At 33.5% G+C, this 19483-nt stretch overlaps 2 protein-coding genes across 8 annotated transcripts; both read left to right on the top strand.

Annotated features, from left to right (window-relative positions):
• Positions 1–5535: 5535 nt before the first annotated feature.
• LOC136231104 (protein XRI1) lies at positions 5536–8804 on the top strand. Of its 5 annotated transcripts, none has more exons than XM_066020375.1 (10): positions 5536–5554; positions 5981–6067; positions 6775–6833; positions 6958–7077; positions 7173–7312; positions 7474–7537; positions 7617–7719; positions 7821–7861; positions 7980–8063; positions 8245–8804. In XM_066020375.1, exons 2-10 carry the CDS (start codon positions 6048–6050, stop codon positions 8517–8519), a joined length of 906 nt encoding a protein of 301 aa, XP_065876447.1. In that variant the 5' UTR covers positions 5536–5554; positions 5981–6047; the 3' UTR covers positions 8520–8804. The 5 variants fall into 5 exon arrangements, with proteins under 5 accessions (XP_065876447.1, XP_065876446.1, XP_065876449.1 ...); XM_066020374.1 differs by lacking the exon at positions 5536–5554 and adding an exon at positions 5653–5671; XM_066020377.1 differs by lacking the exon at positions 5536–5554 and having other exon boundaries at positions 5678–6067; positions 6958–7074.
• A 6140-nt stretch (positions 8805–14944) lies between these two features.
• On the top strand, positions 14945–18937 carry LOC136231005 (purple acid phosphatase 15). Of its 3 annotated transcripts, none has more exons than XM_066020234.1 (7): positions 14945–15398; positions 15565–15756; positions 15943–16225; positions 16361–16578; positions 17374–17564; positions 17927–18211; positions 18359–18937. In XM_066020234.1, the coding sequence occupies exons 1-7, from the start codon at positions 15113–15115 to the stop codon at positions 18512–18514; spliced, it is 1611 nt and encodes a 536-aa protein (XP_065876306.1). In that variant the 5' UTR covers positions 14945–15112; the 3' UTR covers positions 18515–18937. The 3 variants fall into 3 exon arrangements, with proteins under 3 accessions (XP_065876306.1, XP_065876305.1, XP_065876307.1); XM_066020233.1 differs by having other exon boundaries at positions 15892–16225; XM_066020235.1 differs by having other exon boundaries at positions 14947–15398; positions 16177–16225.
• The last annotated feature ends 546 nt before the right edge of the window (positions 18938–19483 follow it).

Below are 19483 nucleotides of genomic sequence, written 5' to 3'. Positions count from 1 at the left end.
GAACTATTCAGACCTTAGAGGATATGATGAGAGCTTGTGTTCTTAATTTCCAAGGTGAGTGGGATATACATTTACCTCTGATGGAGTTTGCTTATAATAATGGTTATCATTCGAGTATAGGCATGGCACCTTATGAGGCATTATATGGAAGACCGTGTAGAAGCCCTATATGTTGGGATGTTGAAGGAATGAGGCAATTGGAAGGACCTGAGTTACATTGGCATCGGAAGTTTCGTATGCATAATGCGATTATCATGCGATTAGTAGACGATTAGTGTGTCATTAAGATGTAACGATTGGTTAATTGAGTTAGGACTTAAATGAATGAATGAACATGTCCTTAATTGATGAAATTAGACTTGTGGAGGGTTGGAAATGAGTTTTGTGAACAAGCACCTCACTTAAGCATGATGTCACCCAAGATTGAGACAAAATGCATCTCTTCATTTCAAATGGATGTACACAACTCATTCTTTATGCTTTCCAGCCACAATTTCGACCAAAGCTTCAGCAAACTTTCCCTTTTCATACCCTAACATCCTCCAAAGAAAACTCTTCCAATTTCTTCCATTGTCAAGCCAAACAAGTTAAGTTAGGAAGCATACTAGGTGATAGACACAACTTGAAGGTTAGTATGTTATTTTAGCTTGTTTTCTATGAGTTTGAGATTATGAAATACCTAGGTATGATGATAGGAGTTGTTGTGGATGAGTTATTATTGAGTTTGTTGAGTTTTGGTGTTGTTTGAAGTGGTTATAGGCTGTCCAAATGAAAGATATGTATCAAGTGCCCTAAACAGAAATCTAGGGTACTGCTTTCCGTCATTTTGGAGCATGTTTTTCATATTGATATTGTTCGAATTTGAAGATACATAAAGAATAAACTATGTTCCTATATGTGTTATGAAACCCTCTGTAAAATATGGGACTTTAATTCCATATATAGAGGAAGAAAACCTAGATGGATCATGACTGCCTCGAAATTGAATGTCATGTGAGGCAGCCATGTTGATGTAGCATTTTGAGGATCTTAGAGTCCGAATTGGAGAAAGTTTCTTTATACAAAAGTGTTTCTAACTACTTGAAGTATATGTCTGTAAAAGGATTTGGCAATCCATTGTACTTAGTGTGATCTAGGTTGAGTGCATTATGGTAGAGGCAAAGCTGGGTAGTCTGTTTCTTGGCTGGAAACAGGACAGAATCATTTTGCATGCCTTATATTGTGCAGAGGTGATATTAATGTGAATTTTGGATATGTTCTACCCATATATGTCTAGTTTCAGTAGGTTCAAGAATCAGGGAATTTGGATTCATATAGAGAAAGTTATGACAGAATGTGTGCAAGTAGGTCATGTGATGATCTAAGACAAAAGGATTAGATTGCATGAACTTTGTGGCATTAGTGTCTTGTACATCATATAGCATCCTTAGTTTATATTTTCATTAAGTTTATGTTAAGGCTAATTGGATCAATGTTATGTGACATTAGGAGGGCAAGGTGCAATTGAACGCACACCTGATCGTGTTGAATAGATCGAACCAAGTGCGACGGTAAGCATATTGCTTATATATGTGTATGAATGTATTGTGCCTTGTGACTTGTTGAGTGTGAGATGTGGTTGAATCTTATGTGAATGATGTGAATCATGTTTGAGTGTTTGTGATCCGCTATGATTGATAAGAAAGTGATATGATTGAGTATGTTGCAGTGTTATGAGTAAATACGGCATGTTGAGCCTTGTGCACATACTGGAACTGGATAATGGTTGGATTATAAATGAATATGAGCTTGCTTAGATGGATATGTGAAATGGTCCAAGTTGAGAGTGCTATCCGAATATTGTGAGCCGGAAGCACATGTGTTGAGATATATGAGTACGTGAGTTGAGTGTAACTCCTCCGTAGCACAGATGATTGTATTATGAAATACCTAGGTATGATGATAGGAGTTGTTGTGGATGAGTTATTATTGAGTTTGTTGAGTTTTGGTGTTGTTTGAAGTGGTTATAGGCTGTCCAAATGAAAGATATGTATCAAGTGCCCTAAACAGAAATCTAGGGTACTGCTTTCCGTCATTTTGGAAGTAACAGGTTTGATGGCTACACTACGGGTAAAACCAGATTTGAAAGAAAGGATCCAAGAAGCACAATGGCATGATCCTTATTTACAAAAAATGCGAGATCGTGTACAATAGGGTAAGAGACCTGATATTTCTGTGGAAGATGATGGGACTATGATGATAGGTAGTCGATTATGTGTTCCAGATGTAGCAGATTTAAGATCAGAAATTCTACAGGAAGCACATAATTCTCCTTATGCTATGCACCCAGGAATGACAAAGATGTACAGAAACTCTGGATTGGGAAGCTTCGACATTCCTCATTATCAAGTCTCATTGTAAAAACTATCGAGACCTAACTCGCTTATCATGATTGGCTTTAATGTGTTGCTTGTACACAACCATTTTGACTGAAGCCTGCTCCCTTCTTTCCTCTAAAAAATCAAGTTTTCGGTGCATGGCCTCTTCATTCCCATCAATAGACTGATACTTTGCTCTAGGGCTAGAGGAGGCAATTTCAACGGGAACGAAGGCTTCGACACCATATGTTAAGGAGAATGACAGCTTTTGGGAGCATTTCTAACTATGATGAATATATGGATTTTTTTTTACCAAGATTCGGAATTGCATCGTACTAAAAGGTTAAAGTTCCAATATTGAGATTTAGTATTGAAGACACACCTCTTTTAATATCCCTTGAGGATGACACGAAGCCCAAATTTTTTTTTTGTTATTTGTTTGCTTAGGAAAATAAGCCAATGTAATCTTGTTAATCAACATGAAAAAAGATAAAAAAAAGTGTAGAAAATGTTTTACTCTTTTTAAAAGGGTAAAACATTTTCCTAACCATTTTTTAATTCATCACTCTATCTTCCGCTTCTTTATTTTATGTTCGATCCAATTATAATCCGTGTAAAAATGCAAAAAAAAAAAACAGTAAAAACGTAAAAAAGAAGAAGAATGAAAATAAAAAAAATGGTAGAAATGCGAAAAGTAAAAAAATTTGGAAAACGCGAGAAATAAAAAATACTATAGAAATATGAGAAATAAACAAAGAATTTTTTTTTGGTGATTTCTTTGTGTCCAAATAGAGTGGTAAAGGCTCATCCTCCCTTAACCAAAGGTCCAGGGTTCGATCCTCGCCTTTGGGAATGGAAAGAATTTCCGTGGCCAGCAGTCCCACCCATAGAAGTGCAAACAATCTGCGAAAGTGAATAGCCACTGCTGTCGGCGGTGGATACACTTACGAACAAAAAAAAATAGAGGTATTTATAGATTTTTTAAATGTTTTACCGTTTGATAACCATTTGAGATATATGATTAATGATTTTTTTTTTTATATTTTTTTTTTGGTAAGAATTTTTTTTTATATTTTATATTTTTATATTTAATTATAGTAATGGTTTTTTTTATCTAAAATATTAGAATCGCAAATTTAAAGGTTTCTCAAATCTTATTCTTTTTTTTCAAACTTTTTATGTAGATTTAATGTCCGGCCGTACATGTCATTCCACACTCAAATAACCTCGCAAAGGAAACATGTTTCTTGAAGCGTTTGGACTTCACGCTGCCAACCAAGTCTCGCCAACACACACACACATTTTCCACCATCTATATGCTACGATTGAAGTTATCGAAGCACTCTAAATCTCCAAACAACCGACTTGAATGGGTGACCTACCCAATTTTGACCAATGGCTTAACATCTCCTCTACCGGTTGGCAACTATTAGATGTAGGTTTTTGAAGAGAACCATTGGAGATGCTCTTAGTCTAAATCTCATCTATTAGATGTAGATTTTGGCATTTGATGGTTATCGGGACCTTTAAAAAACATAGATGTAGGCCCCGTTTATTTGTCAAAAAATTATTGTGTAAAAAAATGTTTTCTTGATTTTCTGGTATTTGTTTGTTTAGGAAAATAAGCCAACGGAAATATTTTGTTAGTCAACAGAAAAAAAATAAAAGAAAGTGTGGAGAATGTTCTACTAATTCCAAAAGGGTACAACATTTTCCTAACCATTTTCTTCCGTCCTAGCTCTATCTTCTGTTTTTTATTTCATATTCGATCCAATTATAACTCACGTAAAACTATAAAAAATGTAAAAAAACAGAAAAAAATGTGAAAAACATAAACATGGTGAAAATGCGAAAAAACAAAAACAAAAAAACATGAAAAGCAAGAAAAATATGAAAAGGTAAAAAAATTGAAAAAGGGGAAAAACATGCAGAAAAAAGAAAAACGGAAAAAAGAAAAAAAATAGTAAAAAACGTGAAAAACAAAAACATGGTTAAAATGCAAAAACATAAATAACATGAAAAATGATGAAATATACAAAAAACACGAAAAAATGTGAAAATAATAAAAAAAACGGAAAAGGGTGAACAATGGTAAAACGTGAAAAAAAAAGAAAAAATGTGAAAAAAAGAAAACGGAAAAAATATGAACAATAAGGAAAGAACGTGAAAATGCGAAAAAACATGCAAAAATTGAAAAAATAACTTGAAAATTGAAAAACGTGAAAAACGAAAAAATGGATTTTTTTTATTATTTTTGTATTTTTATTTTTCTCATTTTTTCTGTGTTTCGCTTTTTTTCGTTCGGATTTTACATTTTTTCTCTTTCCCAGTTTCAAACTTTTTTACTTTGAATTTTTTTTTATTACATTTTGTTCTGTTTTCCATATTTTTTCTCTCTATAACATTTTTCTTATTTTGCACATAATTTTTTTTTGTTTTTTTTATGTTTTTCTGTTTTTTATGTTTTCATGTTAGGTTTAATTTTATCACGTTTTCGGTCTTTTTTTGTTTATTATAATATAAATTTTTTTAATTAAAAATCAAAATTATAAATAAATATAATATTACATACTTTGAGTTTAGTAATATGAAAATATTATTCTATGATATAAACAAAGAACGTAAAATATTTTTCAATATTGTAATCGAAGGTTAGGCTATGCTTACTTTGTTTTTAACAAAGTAATCATAGAAGGCACCTTATAATCGAATATCAAAAATTATTTTATTCTTAACAAATATTTTTTCCCACCTAATATTTTACAGGAAATAAACAATCCGTAATTTCTCGAAATAAATAAATAATAAAGCAAAGAAACTGAGAACGGGCCGAAAGAAGAGGAGAACAGCCCACCAGAAAACTAGGCCCATGTTTCGTTTATGGTAATGCTATCCAAAAAATCTGTCCTCTCCTCACCTCACCAACCGACGCCAAATAACTCATAAAAGGCAAATGTCACCTTCCTTATATATTTATATATATATATATATATATATTCCTGAATAGTCACCTACCTTATTTAAATCCCAACATACCCCACTTTTTACTTATTCACATTTTTCAAAATATAAATTAAAGGAAAAACCTAACTAACTACGCGCCTGCGCCAGAACTCTGCCATCTACAACAAAACCTTTCCTTTCCCCTCCCTGACATTCAACCTTTGACCCACGCGCCGTAAAAACCGTGACTACAGGCAAGGATAATCTGGATTATAAATTATACTAATTAACTACTAATTAGTGAACATAATCCCATTAGTAACGGATTTAAGGAGAGAGTGAGAAAAAAGAGGGTCCAGTTTCTCATCGTGGTCCTTCTCTTTCTCTCTTCTCTATATTAATAATTTATGGCTTTTTACATTCATGTTTATGCATTACATTAGTATTTATTTATAGCTAGGTAAAAGGGCGAGAGAGAAAGAAAGAAAGAGAGTGAGAGTCGCCGTTTTTTTCTCTTCTTCTTCATCTTCTTCTATGTTTGCACACATCTCAAGCAAAAACACTTACTGATGAAGTAGAATATTTTAGTTTATTATTGTTTATTAGTAGTTGTGCTGTTGGAGTTCGGAGAATCGATCTGTGGGTAACGGCTCTTTCTTTCTTTAATGTTTTGATGGTAGTGAGGGGAGAGAAGGGCTTTCTTTTGATTACTCAGACTGAGACTGCATTCTGTTTGGGGTTATAGAGATGGATTACAGCAATGGGAGGTAATTATCTCGCTATTTTACTTGTTACTTGTTTGATTTGATTAAATAGGAATCCCTTTGTAAGATGGAACGATGGGTTTTGCGTTGATTTCTATTGCCATGTTAACGTTATTATTTAATTCGTCCTTTTGATGAGAAATTACTGGGTATTGAGTTCTACATTTTGTTGTTTCTGTTTTTTTGGATAAAAGTTCATTATCTATGTCTGCATTTGTTCTAGTTCTATGAATTTGGATTTCGTTCGTTTTTTTTTGTTTGATGTGTTTTCCTTTGATGGATTTATGTTGTACTGTTTTGGGGTAAATTGATGATGAGATTGTGGGCTCTGAACAAATTTGTGGGTCATTCTAATTTCCCTTTTGCTTATCTTTTACCCCTTTTTCATTAATATATTTATTTTTCGGTAATCTGATGAGATTTTGTTATGAATGGCAAACTGTCTGAACATATCCAACAATTACAGTTTAACTCAGTGCTTCATTCTGTGTTTGCTCTTGCATACAACTTTGATGCATTGAGTTGATTTTACCCCTTTCGTTCTCTTATGCTATTTGCTAGTGTTAATATGTTTACTCAATTGCAGTATGAGTTCTAATATTAGGCATAAGATTCTTTAATGAGATTATGTTGCCTTTCAAGTTGCTTCTCATTTGAAGTGGTTTAGGATTTTACTAATATCATTGCTGCCTTATTTTGTGACGTAGCAGCACAGGGAATTGGGATTGGCAAGGGGAGGATTATTCTCTCCAAAAGGATCCTAGTTATGGTAAGTTTCCTTTTATGCACTAGTTCGTTTGAAAGTGAAGATATCGGGCTGAAGCTCGGTTTGAGATTAGAGGCAAAGGATAAATGATGTAACTAAAATCTGTGTTGTTTATCATTTTCAACAGATGTATCTCAATGTTTATGGAATGAAGTGACTCTAAATGAGGAAGATCTCTCGTATATGTTAGATGAAGCAACTCCAGTTAAGGCCTGTGGGGATTTGGCTTACCATGTTAATCACAGTGGTATTACATTATCCTTTTGAACCCCAACATAGGGAAAATAATTGCGTCTAAGTTACCTATTAGTGTTTCTATCTAATTACAAAGATGTTTTTCAGATAATGTGCAAAAAGAACCGGAGGAGTATAGGGAAGCTTCTTCACAGTTGAAGAGGCGCCGGATGCTACAATTTGATAATCAAGCGATAGATTCTCCCCTTTGCAATGAGGACATATCATCTGTGTTTCTACAATCTAATGTGAGCTCTAGACAGTAGATACAATTTTGAATAGTAGATAATGTGTTGATACTTCAATATGCATCTTTGACTCTTAATCTGGAAAATGCATCATAAACTTCATTTAATGTGTATCCGCTTATACTGAAAGTCGTTGATTTATGTCTTTGTTTTACATTTAGGAGGGGGCGGACTCACTTGAGGATATTTTGCCTCAGTCATCAGACTGGGTTCCTGGATATCCAGGTTTGTCCCTTACTAGGTTATGCTAGAAGGATTTATTCAAACTTGTTTGTTTACTTACTCATGATGTTAATTATTCTAGCAGATGTTTCTGCCACCAGTTATGAAGTTGTGGATCAGTCATCTGATGGGTGGCTTGCTGAATGCCTTAACGAAGCTGAGATGCAATTTAGTCCCAGTGATATGTATGTTTCTTTAAACTTCAATGTTGTAGCAGACTGATTGGTATGTCTCCCAATGATTAGTATTTTGCTAAAAGCTGACTAGTTAACTTCGCGTGAATCAGGAATTTTCATGGAACATCGGATGTTCAAATTAATATTTCAGGTATATGTTTTATTATTCGAAATCATGCTTGCATAGTACTAATGCTCTTTCTATGCATGCGGCAAGGCAGTTAATGTATATTAGGCATAAGGTGTATAACATTAGTTTTCTTGTATAGAGTTTGGCAGTAACCCACTTGGGACTCAAACTAATGCAGCTCCAAAACGTGTTGCCCGAACTCCTCGCAATGTAATTTTTAAAGGTGCTTCTTCTCTCTTCTCAATATTCCGTGTTATCTGTGACTACTGGGAGCACTATCACCATAAACCATTGTGAATATTTGTATTCTTGGGTACTTGGTTGATTACATTTCTAGCGTCCTTTGCATATTCTGTAACCTAACAAACTGAATAGACATTCATTCTAATTGTTGGCATGTTTAGGTAAGAAGTCACTGATACGAACACCGACTAAGTTAGCTTCTTCTATTGTGTATCCATTTGCCTTCATCAAACCCTGTAGTTTCCATGGAGATGTTACTCTCAAGGACATAAACCAGCGGATTCGAAATCCCCCACAGTCAAAATCAATACAAATTGAAGAAGAACCTCCTGTTTACCCAACATCTGCATTTTCGGGGAAGCCTGTTGTCGGGAAAACGAAAATTCGAACTGAAGGAGGAAAAGGAAGCATCACAATTATGAGAACCAAGGGTTGAGTGGAGTGGACAAGTATCTTAGGAAACTTGTAATTTTGGACTTGTCTCATGGTGTTCTGGGGTTGGGTGTTTTGAAACCTCTTTGTTGCTTTGTACCCACAGTTTTAGATGTTTATAGTTTTGGAAGTCATAAATCACATTAAAGTGTTTATGCTTCCAAGTAGCATTTTAGGTGTTAATGCTGGTTGTGCTATCTATACATATTAACTTTGGTCTAGGACTAGTTAAATCTTGTTCATGCCTATGCCTATATATATATTTATATAATAGTTTGCACCTTGGAAATATGGAATCTTTTCTATTTCAATGGTGTTTTTGTATGTGATTTAATCAAGGTTTTATATGGAAGTAAACATCCTTTGACAGTGTACTTTGACTTCAAAACTGTAAAGAAGTTTTCTTAGAGCACCTAGTTAGTTTGATATATCTAATATTTCTTTGCAAAGAAGTCGGATGAAGTTCATCTGACTTTACACTTTTGATTAATTATTAGTTGCAAATAAGTTGGATCTTTGTCCACATATACATTTTATCTATTACACCAATTATCTTCCATGTAGTGGTAGACAAAACGATTTTTATTGGTCAGATGTATTACTCTTGAAATACTGTAAAATTTCTCTTATTTATTATAAAACATTATATATTATATATTAACCCTCACTGTCTATTATAGCTTATCATTCAAAATTTCTTACCTACCCGTTGTACCTTAGTTGATGTGCTTTCTATGGTTACTTTGTTTTTGACAAAGTACCATTACTTTGTGTGTTTTCACCATTGGATGATGGAGTATAAAATTAATTCAATGGTTAAAACACACAAAGTAAGGTTTACTTTGTAAAAAACAAAGTAAGCATAGCCTTTACCCTTAGTTGATGGTGCTAAAAATGGACTCAAAGTGCCAAAATATTGTCACTTGTCAATAGAATAACAATTATATTAGAATTAACTCATCCCGTGAGTTTTCTTCTTTCCCTTTCACCGTAAGTTTTTGTTCTCTATTATTTTTCTTCTACCCCGAATCTACTCTGTTCTCTCATTTTTTTTTGTTTCACCGCCACCCATTGAATTAGTTTCTTCTGGGTTTAAATGGGGTGGTTCAGGATGAGGTGAGTTTCTGCAACACGAGCTAGAAGGAACTCAAGGTGTTTTTTTTATTTTATTTTGGGAGGAGCACCACTGTCTTTGGCCAAATTAGGAGGAATCCTAAAAGGTAGTAGACCATGGGAAGGGGAAATGGAAAAATTATCACTTGGTATTCTCCTCTTCATTGTCATCAGTTGGGTTGCTTTTATTGTTCAGGATTCAGCATCTCCGTACAACCATTTTTGGTTCGCACGAGACGTTTGGGTCTGTTCCTGGGATTTGTATTTTTGGTCGATTAATGAAGTTCAAGAGGTTCAGGAAGCTTCCTACTAGCTCAAGTATCGGGTTTTACTTGTGATTTATCTATTCACATATAAAAAACAATTATGTTAAAATTTTATTCAAATTGAATGAAATTTTATCAATTGTGATAGGTTAAGGAACCAAATATCAACAAATAATCAAAATAATAAAATTTTGGATAGATGGAGCGAAAATAATAGTTTAATAGTTTAAGCCTTTTATCTTTTCTTTGCTTTACAAATTGCCATATAATCTAAAATCCCATCAAAACAACTTTTTATTTATTTTCTCTTTGATTTAGTTATTACATAGTATAAATAAATTGTGATTTTGACACTTTTTTTTTATCTTCACACTTTATCCAATCAAAATCTTAAATATCAATTGCAAGGTGACTTGATAGTTATGTGCTTGGTCCTAAATGACCTTTTTATTTTGTTCTGAAGTTTCTATAAATATCCAAATAAATTAAAACAGACTATATATATATACTGTTTGATTTTTTTTTAATACAAAAACGAGTGTTGTTAAGGAATTATGGGATTTTTTAATTGTGGAAGGAAATTTGAGTATATTCATTTTCAAAACCAAATGATTATAAAGAATAAAAAAACCATAAAATACTTAAGGAAAAATAAAATTGGAAAGAAAATTAAACAACAAAACTAAAGAAAACTCATTGAAGTCTAAAATTATTTAATTTGTTTATCTTTAAGTGTGAGTCGGTAGAGTTTATTCATTGTAACATTCTCCTTTTTATAATGCTCAAGGTGACAACTTCTAGATCCTCCAATAAGCCACGTTCTTCACCATTAAAAAATCAAATGTTCTATGTAAATGCCTATTGAGCTTGCAGCGTGCACAACACAGGTTCCCGTTTAGTCCTAGAGGCTCTGATACCATGTCATGAAACCGATTGAACTAAAAGCTCGAGCTGATAGTTAAGGCCCAATCGTATATCTTATATCAATTTTAACACAACTAACTAGATGTGTATTTTCTTTCGAAAAAAACTAGATGTGTATTTGAATCATTAATATGTTAAAAATAATATTAAGAAAAATAATCTAAAAAAATGGGTTCAACATATTTGGTTTGATGTTGAATAATATTCAATTTTATACTCCTTTTATTAGTTTGACGTTTCCGATGACATTCAAGGCCTGTTTGGTTCAGTTGTTTGCTAATAGCGGTTGCGGTTATTGTTAGCTGTTTGCAGTAAGCTGTTAGCTGTTGATGTTAGGTGTTTGTTATTAGTTGTTTAATTACTAGTGTTCGGTAAAATTATATTGAGCTGTTGTTGTTCGAATTTAAAATGTCTAAAATGGACATGTTTTTAAAGTAATCAACGATAAAATTATAAAAGGAAAAATATGAAAAAATGTACATAACGTTTATAACTAGGAATAATTTTACTTTTTAACGTCTAAAATTGTACAATTTCATAACGATGTCAGCTAAGAACAATTTTAGCCATAACACTGGCAAGTTAGGTCGATTTCAAATATTATTAGAAAACATAGATATTTTATTTCATATTCTACACCAATTGCACATACCAGTAGTTCTAAAAAAGAGATTTCATATTTTTTTTTTGTAATTTAATAATAAAATTGAAAATTAATATTTATAAATTCGACGAAATAGTTGATTTTTTTTTGCCAACTCGTACAAAAGACATTATATTTTTTTTCTTAAAAAAAAATTCACGTCTAATTGTATGTTTGTGATCTGTTACTAACAATGATAAAATGGTAAAATGGTGCACATGTGAAGTGTAGATGACAATATTCATGACCAAGAACACAATTTAATAAATTATTTCTCAAATTGACACAACTTGGCAATGTTAGATGTAAAATTGTTTTTGGCTGCCAACATTAGGAGTATAATTGCACCATTTTAGACGTTAAAGGTAAAATTGCTCATAGCTATAAATGTTAGAGGTATTTTTGCACCTTATCATATTATAAAATAAAAAATGTGTTACCCAAATTAATAAAAAAATAAAAAATTTATTGAACGCAACAAAACTTTGTTCTTCCGGTAATTATGTTGTAAAAATATAAATAATGTTAAAGAATAAACATATTTTGTGGAAATAAAAAGGATAATTTTGTCAATAACAAATAACTACAAACAACTGTTTATGAAAAGCTTCAAATAGGAGCTTTTCGTGAAACGCTCTAAAACGATGCAGTTTCTAGAGAAAACTAAATGCTCCCGTTATATAAACCTAACCAAACGCTATATTTCATGCGGTTTGGAGTGAAACGCTAAACGCTCATTCGAAAAGCTGAAACAAACACCCTCTCAATCTTATATTCCTTCCATTGAAATTCAATTGTAACACGGATGTTGTTGCTTTAAACTCTATTTTTTTTTCTAGTTTATTTTTAGAGAAGGAAATAAAGTTGTGTATTGTTTAATTAACGGAAAAAATGGAAAAACACGTCCCATTATAATAAAAAAGAATATTAAATTCATATTATAATTTTCAATAACATTTGTGTTATGATTTATAATTCTAAATTAATTTGATGTATTTTGTAGTTGATTTGTGTACATAATAAATAAGTGTCATATCAAGAAAATAGAATTAAGCTTTAAATAAAAGTTGTCTAAAATTTGAAATATATGAAAATGATAAAGTGGTCTACCAAATTGGGATAAATGTTTAAATTTGAAGATAGGTTTTTTGAAATAAAATTATGTAAGGATTTATGTGGTTAAATTAAAAGTCAGAAAATCAACAACTACTACTACTTTTTCAAAAGGTTTGGTTCTTCTTTCAAACAAAATAATTACACGCAAAGCAAATAATGCGAATCAAGTCGAAGTTGCAAGTTTACAATTATAAACCTAATTAATAGGTGCCTTTACAAACCATTTCGTCTTCTATTCACCCTTACACCGATTGAGTGTATATATAAATTCAAGGTGTTTTATTTTATTTTATTGGTAGAAAGGGTGTTTTATTGGGGCGGAGCCAGAGGGGTGGGGAGGGTCCGCCGACCCTCCGGCCCCGCCAAAAACCCCTTGAAAGGGGTTTTAACCATAGCTCTGTCAGGAAGCCGCCATGGCTGGAGTCCCTCCAGCCATGGTAGCCGAAGAAGAAGGTTAATCTTCTTCGCTGCTGCTGTAACATAAGGAGGTGGAAAGGGCGAAATTGCCCTTTCCACCTCTTTATATTTTTTAAACCTAAATGTTAAAACGACGTCGTTTTGATATTTAGGTTTAAAAAAAATAAAGAGGTGGAAATGACAATTTGACCCTCTCCACCTCTTTATGTTAAGCATCTTGCTTTCTCTTCCGCGAATATTGAGAAAGAGAAGGTGGAAAACTTCCCAAATTACTCTATAGTTTGTTTGCAATTTCAATTATACAATTATTTTCTATTTTCACTTACCTATACTTCCAACTTCTAAGTAATTTTATTTCTAGGTTTATGATTTCTAAACTAGGAATTATTAATATGTTGTTTACTTAAAGATTACTCCCTCCATTCTATTATATAGGTCATTCTAGCAAATTAGTTTTTTCCCTAAATATAAGTCATTCTAGGATTCCAATGCTTATTGCCCAATAGTGACATGAGAGATAATTATTTTTTGTATTGGTACATGTGTTTTTTAATATTCCAATGCTTATTGCCCAATAGTGATATGAGAGAGAATTTTTTTTTAGTTAACCAATATATTTCTTAATTTGTGTGAAATATCCTAGAATGACTTATATAATGGAATGGAGGGAGTATTTAGTAATTACAATTAATTTAGGAAATCTAATCTAGGGTTTAAATTATGATTTCTAATTTAGAAAATCTAATTTAATAATTTCTAATTTAGAGTTTAATTTAGGGATTTCTAACGTGTTGAACTAGCATTTAAATTCTTTTTTATGTTTTTTTTATATATAAATATGTTGAACTAGCATTTATTTTTATTTTTTTTTGTTCAAGGTCTAGCCCCTCTGACCTATAGGTCCTGGCTCCGCCACTGCCAATGTATTGCACGTGCCTTAGAATGATATTACATAATTCACAAAATAGATTAAAAATGAAGTTCTTATTTACTTAACTATAAAATTTGTCTTCTCTAATATTAGAACCGCATACCCCGACCTTGGTCGTTTTATTTTTTTAAGGCATTGTTTGAATGAAGTGTAATTAAAGTAAGGTAATGTAAGGTAAAGTAAGTGAGATATATGAAATAACTTGTTGTGTTTGAATGGAAGGTAAGGTAAGTGATGATTTAATAATGTTTTTTTTTTGTAGGAAAAGGAAAATAAAAACAAACACAACAAAAACTTAACCCGAGATTAGCCTCGGGAAGCTAACCCCCACAACATCCTCCAAAAGAAGCGAAGAAAGAATCGCAGGAGGAGAAGAAAATGTTGTGACTCCCCACATCTCTTCATGGCCAGCAGCCGCCAGACGATCCGCCACCCGGTTCTGCTCTCTAAAGACATGGTAGAAACTAATAGAAACAAAGGAAGGGCAGAGCCTCTTGATACCTTTAATTAAAATTACTCTCATATCATTTTATTTGTATTCATAAAAGATAAATGGTAATTTTGGAAGAAAAAAAATATGTACTATGGTTCCTTCCAATTCGAGGTGTAAGAAAATAGCCAAAATTCACTCTCACATACCCTCACTTACTATACTCTTCGATTACACTTCAAAACAAACAGCGTTATCTAATTACACTCACCTTCACCTACTTTTGAATACCATCATCCAAACAATTTTTAGGACGTGTGCAATACATCTTTTATATTTAACTTAATTTTTTACAACTGGATAATTAATTGATTATATTTTATACAAGTTGAAGTTGAAATGAATAACTGAAAATTTTATATAAATTAAATTCAAGAGAAGCTATCGAGTTTGTTTTGAACAAATTCAAAAGTCTTAGCCCTACAAAAGCCGTTGAAACTTGTCCGTACAAAAATTAAAATCAGGAGTATTTAGTTGGAACAAAACTGAAAACACAACGGCTTCTTAACTGCTAATCACAAAGTACAAAAATGGAATATTCTGCTTCCACTTTCCCTTTTCCATTTTCGCTTTCTCTTTTCCTCATTTTTTTTTCCCTGAAACTGTTAAGTCCACTGCTGTTTTCCTCTGCCAGATTTTCTACATTTTCTTTCTATCTTCTTCCTTCTGTTCTGATGTAAACTCCATAACCATAACAATGGCGTTTCATGGCTACTCCGCGTTTTCCGCTTTAATTATCAAACCTCTATGTTTACTTTTATCATATGCTGTTGCTCTCTCTGTTCATGCCTATATTCCTTCAACATTGGATGGTCCATTTCAGCCTGTTACCGTTCCTTTTGACGCCAGTTTACGCGGTAATGCCGTTGATTTGCCTGACACCGATCCCCGAGTTCGCCGATCCGTCAAAGGGTTCGAACCGGAGCAAATTTCGGTTTCTTTATCCTTTTCTTACGATTCTGTTTGGATTTCATGGATTACAGGTACCATCCTTTCTATTTGTTTTTCAGTTTTGTATGTGTAGACTACATGCTTGATGAAAGTCATTAACCAAGATAATTGTAATGGTCGATTGATCACTTAATAATTGAAATTTGCTTGTTTCCGAGTTAAATAAATGTGTAAATGGATTGGGGATTTTGTTCTCAGGGGAATTTCAAATTGGTTACAATATAAAACCACTGGATCCCAAGCAGGTTGCAAGTATAGTTCATTTTGGGGGTTTAAGATATCCATTGTCTCATGAAGCGAAGGGCTATTCCCTTGTTTATAATCAGCTTTATCCCTTTGAAGGTCTCCAGAATTATACTTCTGGTATCATCCATCATGTTCGTCTCACTGGTATGAATATGATTCTCCCCTGAATTGAAGCTCATTGGTTCTTAATTTGTTTCTTTGATTTCATCACTTCATGTTGTTCGTTCACCATAAATTTGTTATTTTTTAGAAATTGTTCCTATTTCTGGATGTTCATAGGGCTTAAACCTGACAAAGTATATTATTATCGATGCGGAGATCCTTCTATAGGAGCCATGAGTGCTATTCACTCCTTCAAGACTATGCCTGTTTCTAGTCCAAGAAGCTACCCTAGCAGAATAGCTGTTGTAGGTGATCTTGGACTTACATATAATACCACCACAACAATCAGTCGTTTGATCAGTAACAAACCTGAACTTGTTCTGCTTGTGGGTGATGTAACTTATGCAAATTTATACCTCACCAATGGCACTGGTTCCGATTGCTATTCATGCTCTTTTTCAGAAACACCTATACACGAGACCTATCAGCCTCGTTGGGATTACTGGGGAAGGTTAATTAGTTTAGAAACTCTTTTCTTAATTATAATTTTTCTCCCTTTTGCCTCTTCTGGGTAGCTTCTATGGCTTTGTGAAGGATTAAAATCTTGCTTTTATTGTTGTTGTTCGGATTGGTTTATACTTTATAGGTATATGCAGCAGTTGGTTTCTCAAGTGCCAATAATGGTTGTAGAAGGAAACCATGAAATTGAAGAACAAGCTGGAAACCAAACATTTGTAGCTTACAGTTCTCGATTTGCTTTTCCATCTATAGAAAGTGGATCTTCCTCTACATTCTACTACTCTTTTGATGCTGGGGGGATACATTTTGTTATGCTCGGAGCATACATTGATTATGAAAAATCAGGTAAAATGTCCTTGTTAACTGTATTGTGATGCCATCATGTATCACTCTTCATAGTGTTTTTGTTCAGTCCTGGAGTGATTCTTTATGGTGCCAAATCATTAAAAGGAAACAATTTTTGGACTAAAGTAAATGTATATTATAAGCAAGAATTTTAATATGCAATTCAATGGACTCTCAGTTAAGACATTGTAACATTATAGTAATGGTTTAAGAAATTGAAGATGTAAATAATCTTCATTTGATTGTATTATTTGCTTTGTGATGAAAGATCTCCTGTGTCTTATACCTAATATGTGCCTTCAAATGCACTCTCACAGTCAGATTCTGATCAATTAGGTTGAGAAGGGACTGTGGCTCTTCTATTACATTACGGAGAAGTCCATTTTTGTCATGTTCTATCCACGTCCTACCCGGGCTTAGCTTTTCTGTCTTTCCTGTTCTGCTATTCACAGTTCTTAGCTCGATAGGTAGTGAAGTGACGAAAAGGAATTCACAGCTAAGAAAGATAGATCCATCTTTTTCTAATATTCTAACTAACTAGTAACAGATGCCAGCCATATATGTATATGCATGTATATGCAGGAGTACCCTCCTTGCATTAGCATTTTGAGTTTATGAGATGATGAAGCAAATAGTTTATTCATGTCAAGAAACAAATAAGAGGCTTCAACATCTCGATTTGTTATGTTCTAGTTTTCTGAAAGGCGCTAGCTAGGTTTCAAATTGCAAATTGCAACTGCTTATGGAAAGAATTCTGCTCTTCTAATGGCGTCTTTGTGTTGCGTTCCATTATAGGTGATCAATACAAGTGGCTGGAAAAAGACTTGGCTAATGTTAACAGAGATCTAACCCCATGGCTGATAGTTTCATGGCATCCACCTTGGTATAGTTCTTATAGTGCTCATTATAGAGAGGCAGAGTGTATGAGAGTGGCAATGGAAGAATTGCTTTACTCATATGGTGTTGATATAGTCTTCAATGGACATGTAAGTAATAATAATCTATTTATGCGAATGATTGAGCTGGAAATGTCAATATATAGTTCCATTTTGTTTTAATAGCAATAGACAAGGAATTCCTTTCTCATTGCAATATAAAATCAGGATTAGATGATGATTGAATTCTTCATGTAAGAGATGATACCACATATTTGAATGGTTCAAGCTCTTTAAAAGTTATGAGAGAAAAAAAAACCCATTAAACCTAAGTACAGCAACTTTATTGTCAGTTAGTTTCAGATCAACTTCATTTGCATGTCAATGTATTATGAATCAATGTCTTTGACTTCAGCTGAAATGTGTTGGTTATAAAGTCTCATGATGCTCTTGTGCTTACAATCACTTATCAGGTTCATGCGTACGAGAGGTCCAATCGAGTTTATAACTACAAGCTCGATCCATGTGGTCCTGTCTATATTACAGTTGGAGATGGGGGTAACCGAGAGAAAATGGCTATTGAACATGCCGATGAGCCTGGGCATTGCCCGGAGCCATCAAGTACTCCTGACCCTTACATGGGTGGATTTTGTGCAGAAAACTTCACAACAGGCCCAGCAGCCGGTAAATTCTGTTGGGATCAGCAACCTGATTATAGTGCCTTCAGAGAAAGTAGCTTTGGGCATGGAATTTTGGAGGTATTCTCTCTCTTTTTCTGTCCTCTAGATGAAGTTGTATATGCTTTTTCATGTTTGAGGACCTTGAGTTAAAACTCTTATTTCGCATCATGGCTGATACGATACGAGAGGAGTGCAATGTTACCAACAATTTGAACTGAATTGCAGGTGAAGAATGAGAGCTGGGCTCTATGGACATGGCACCGTAATCAAGACTCTAGTAGTAAAATTGCAGACCAAATTTATATAGTGAGGCAACCTCATAAATGTCCTTTCCGGTGTCACGCTCACACACTAACTCAACATCGGTATGCGGATATATAAGTGGGAAATGGGAATGTGCTATAATTGATAAAGTATTTAACAATGTACAAGACTAAAGAGGAACAGGTGATGACTCTTCATCTGACAGAGGTAGTTGTTTCCGAGGCACGTCTAAGGCTCCAGGCGCACAAGGCAGTAGGCCCGAGCACCTTAGCACCCCCAAAGGCGCGTTGTTGCCAAGGCGATAGCAAGGAACGCCTTTGTACGCCTGGTTGTGGTTATAAGAGGCGCATGATGCACTAAGGCGCAAAGAGGTCCACAAGCACGTAGTATTTCAAAGGCTCTTTCTTTGGGGGGTTTTAGCAACGCTGAGTCCATGGAGGACCCCACATGTAAAATGACACATATATTTTTAAGCAAAAATGAATTGTGGATGGATAGTAGCATTTTACCCTATGATATTGAGAAAGGCACTATTTGTCACTTTGACTCCCTTTACTTTAATTTTAGCATATTGAATGCTTGTATTGTAGCTTATTGTAAAATTTGGGCCTTGATAGAAAAATTGAGCCCCTGAATTACACAATTTAACCATGTGCCAGTGTATATAATATATTGCTAATAACAGAATAGAACCTTCTAAAAAAGATAAAAGGATTTAGAATGACAAAGTATATAAATATAGAGTCCTCAAATAAAAAAGTATATAAATATAGAAGCTGGAAAGTATATTATACTGGCAATAAAATATGATTATATGATTTAAATACAAAATCACCCTTCTAGTTTTCCCTCTTTGTCCCTATTATAATATGCTATAGTACTATGTGTAGGCTTTAATTAGGCCTACTGCTGGAAACTGGTCTTCCCTTTCTCTTTTTCAGGACAAAATGATTATTTAAAGTCTATAAATAAAAGCATCTATCATCATTAAAAAAAATGAAGCTTTAAAAAGGGTAAACAATTGGAGAAATCAAGGCAATAAACCTGATTTTAATGTAAACTGTAGCCATTAGCAAAGGAATGGTG

Source organism: Euphorbia lathyris, chromosome 5 (genome assembly GCF_963576675.1).
Source record: "Euphorbia lathyris chromosome 5, ddEupLath1.1, whole genome shotgun sequence".
In the NCBI taxonomy this organism is placed as follows: domain Eukaryota; kingdom Viridiplantae; phylum Streptophyta; class Magnoliopsida; order Malpighiales; family Euphorbiaceae; genus Euphorbia; species Euphorbia lathyris.
This window is presented reverse-complemented; position numbering and strand designations above follow the sequence as displayed.

Excerpts from the sequence above, each read along its gene's own strand:
- LOC136231104 (XM_066020375.1), top strand. The coding sequence starts at position 6,048 with ATGGATTACAGCAATGGGAG. Across the intron at positions 6,068-6,774 it reads ATGGATTACAGCAATGGGAG|CACAGGGAATTGGGATTGGC; the intron begins GTAATTATCTCG and ends GTGACGTAGCAG. Across the intron at positions 7,078-7,172 it reads TTACCATGTTAATCACAGTG|ATAATGTGCAAAAAGAACCG; the intron begins GTATTACATTAT and ends GATGTTTTTCAG.
- LOC136231005 (XM_066020233.1), top strand. The coding sequence starts at position 15,113 with ATGGCGTTTCATGGCTACTCCGCGTTTTCCGCTTTAATTATCAAACCT. Across the intron at positions 15,399-15,564 it reads TTGGATTTCATGGATTACAG|GGGAATTTCAAATTGGTTAC; the intron begins GTACCATCCTTT and ends TTTTGTTCTCAG. Across the intron at positions 16,226-16,360 it reads CGTTGGGATTACTGGGGAAG|GTATATGCAGCAGTTGGTTT; the intron begins GTTAATTAGTTT and ends TATACTTTATAG.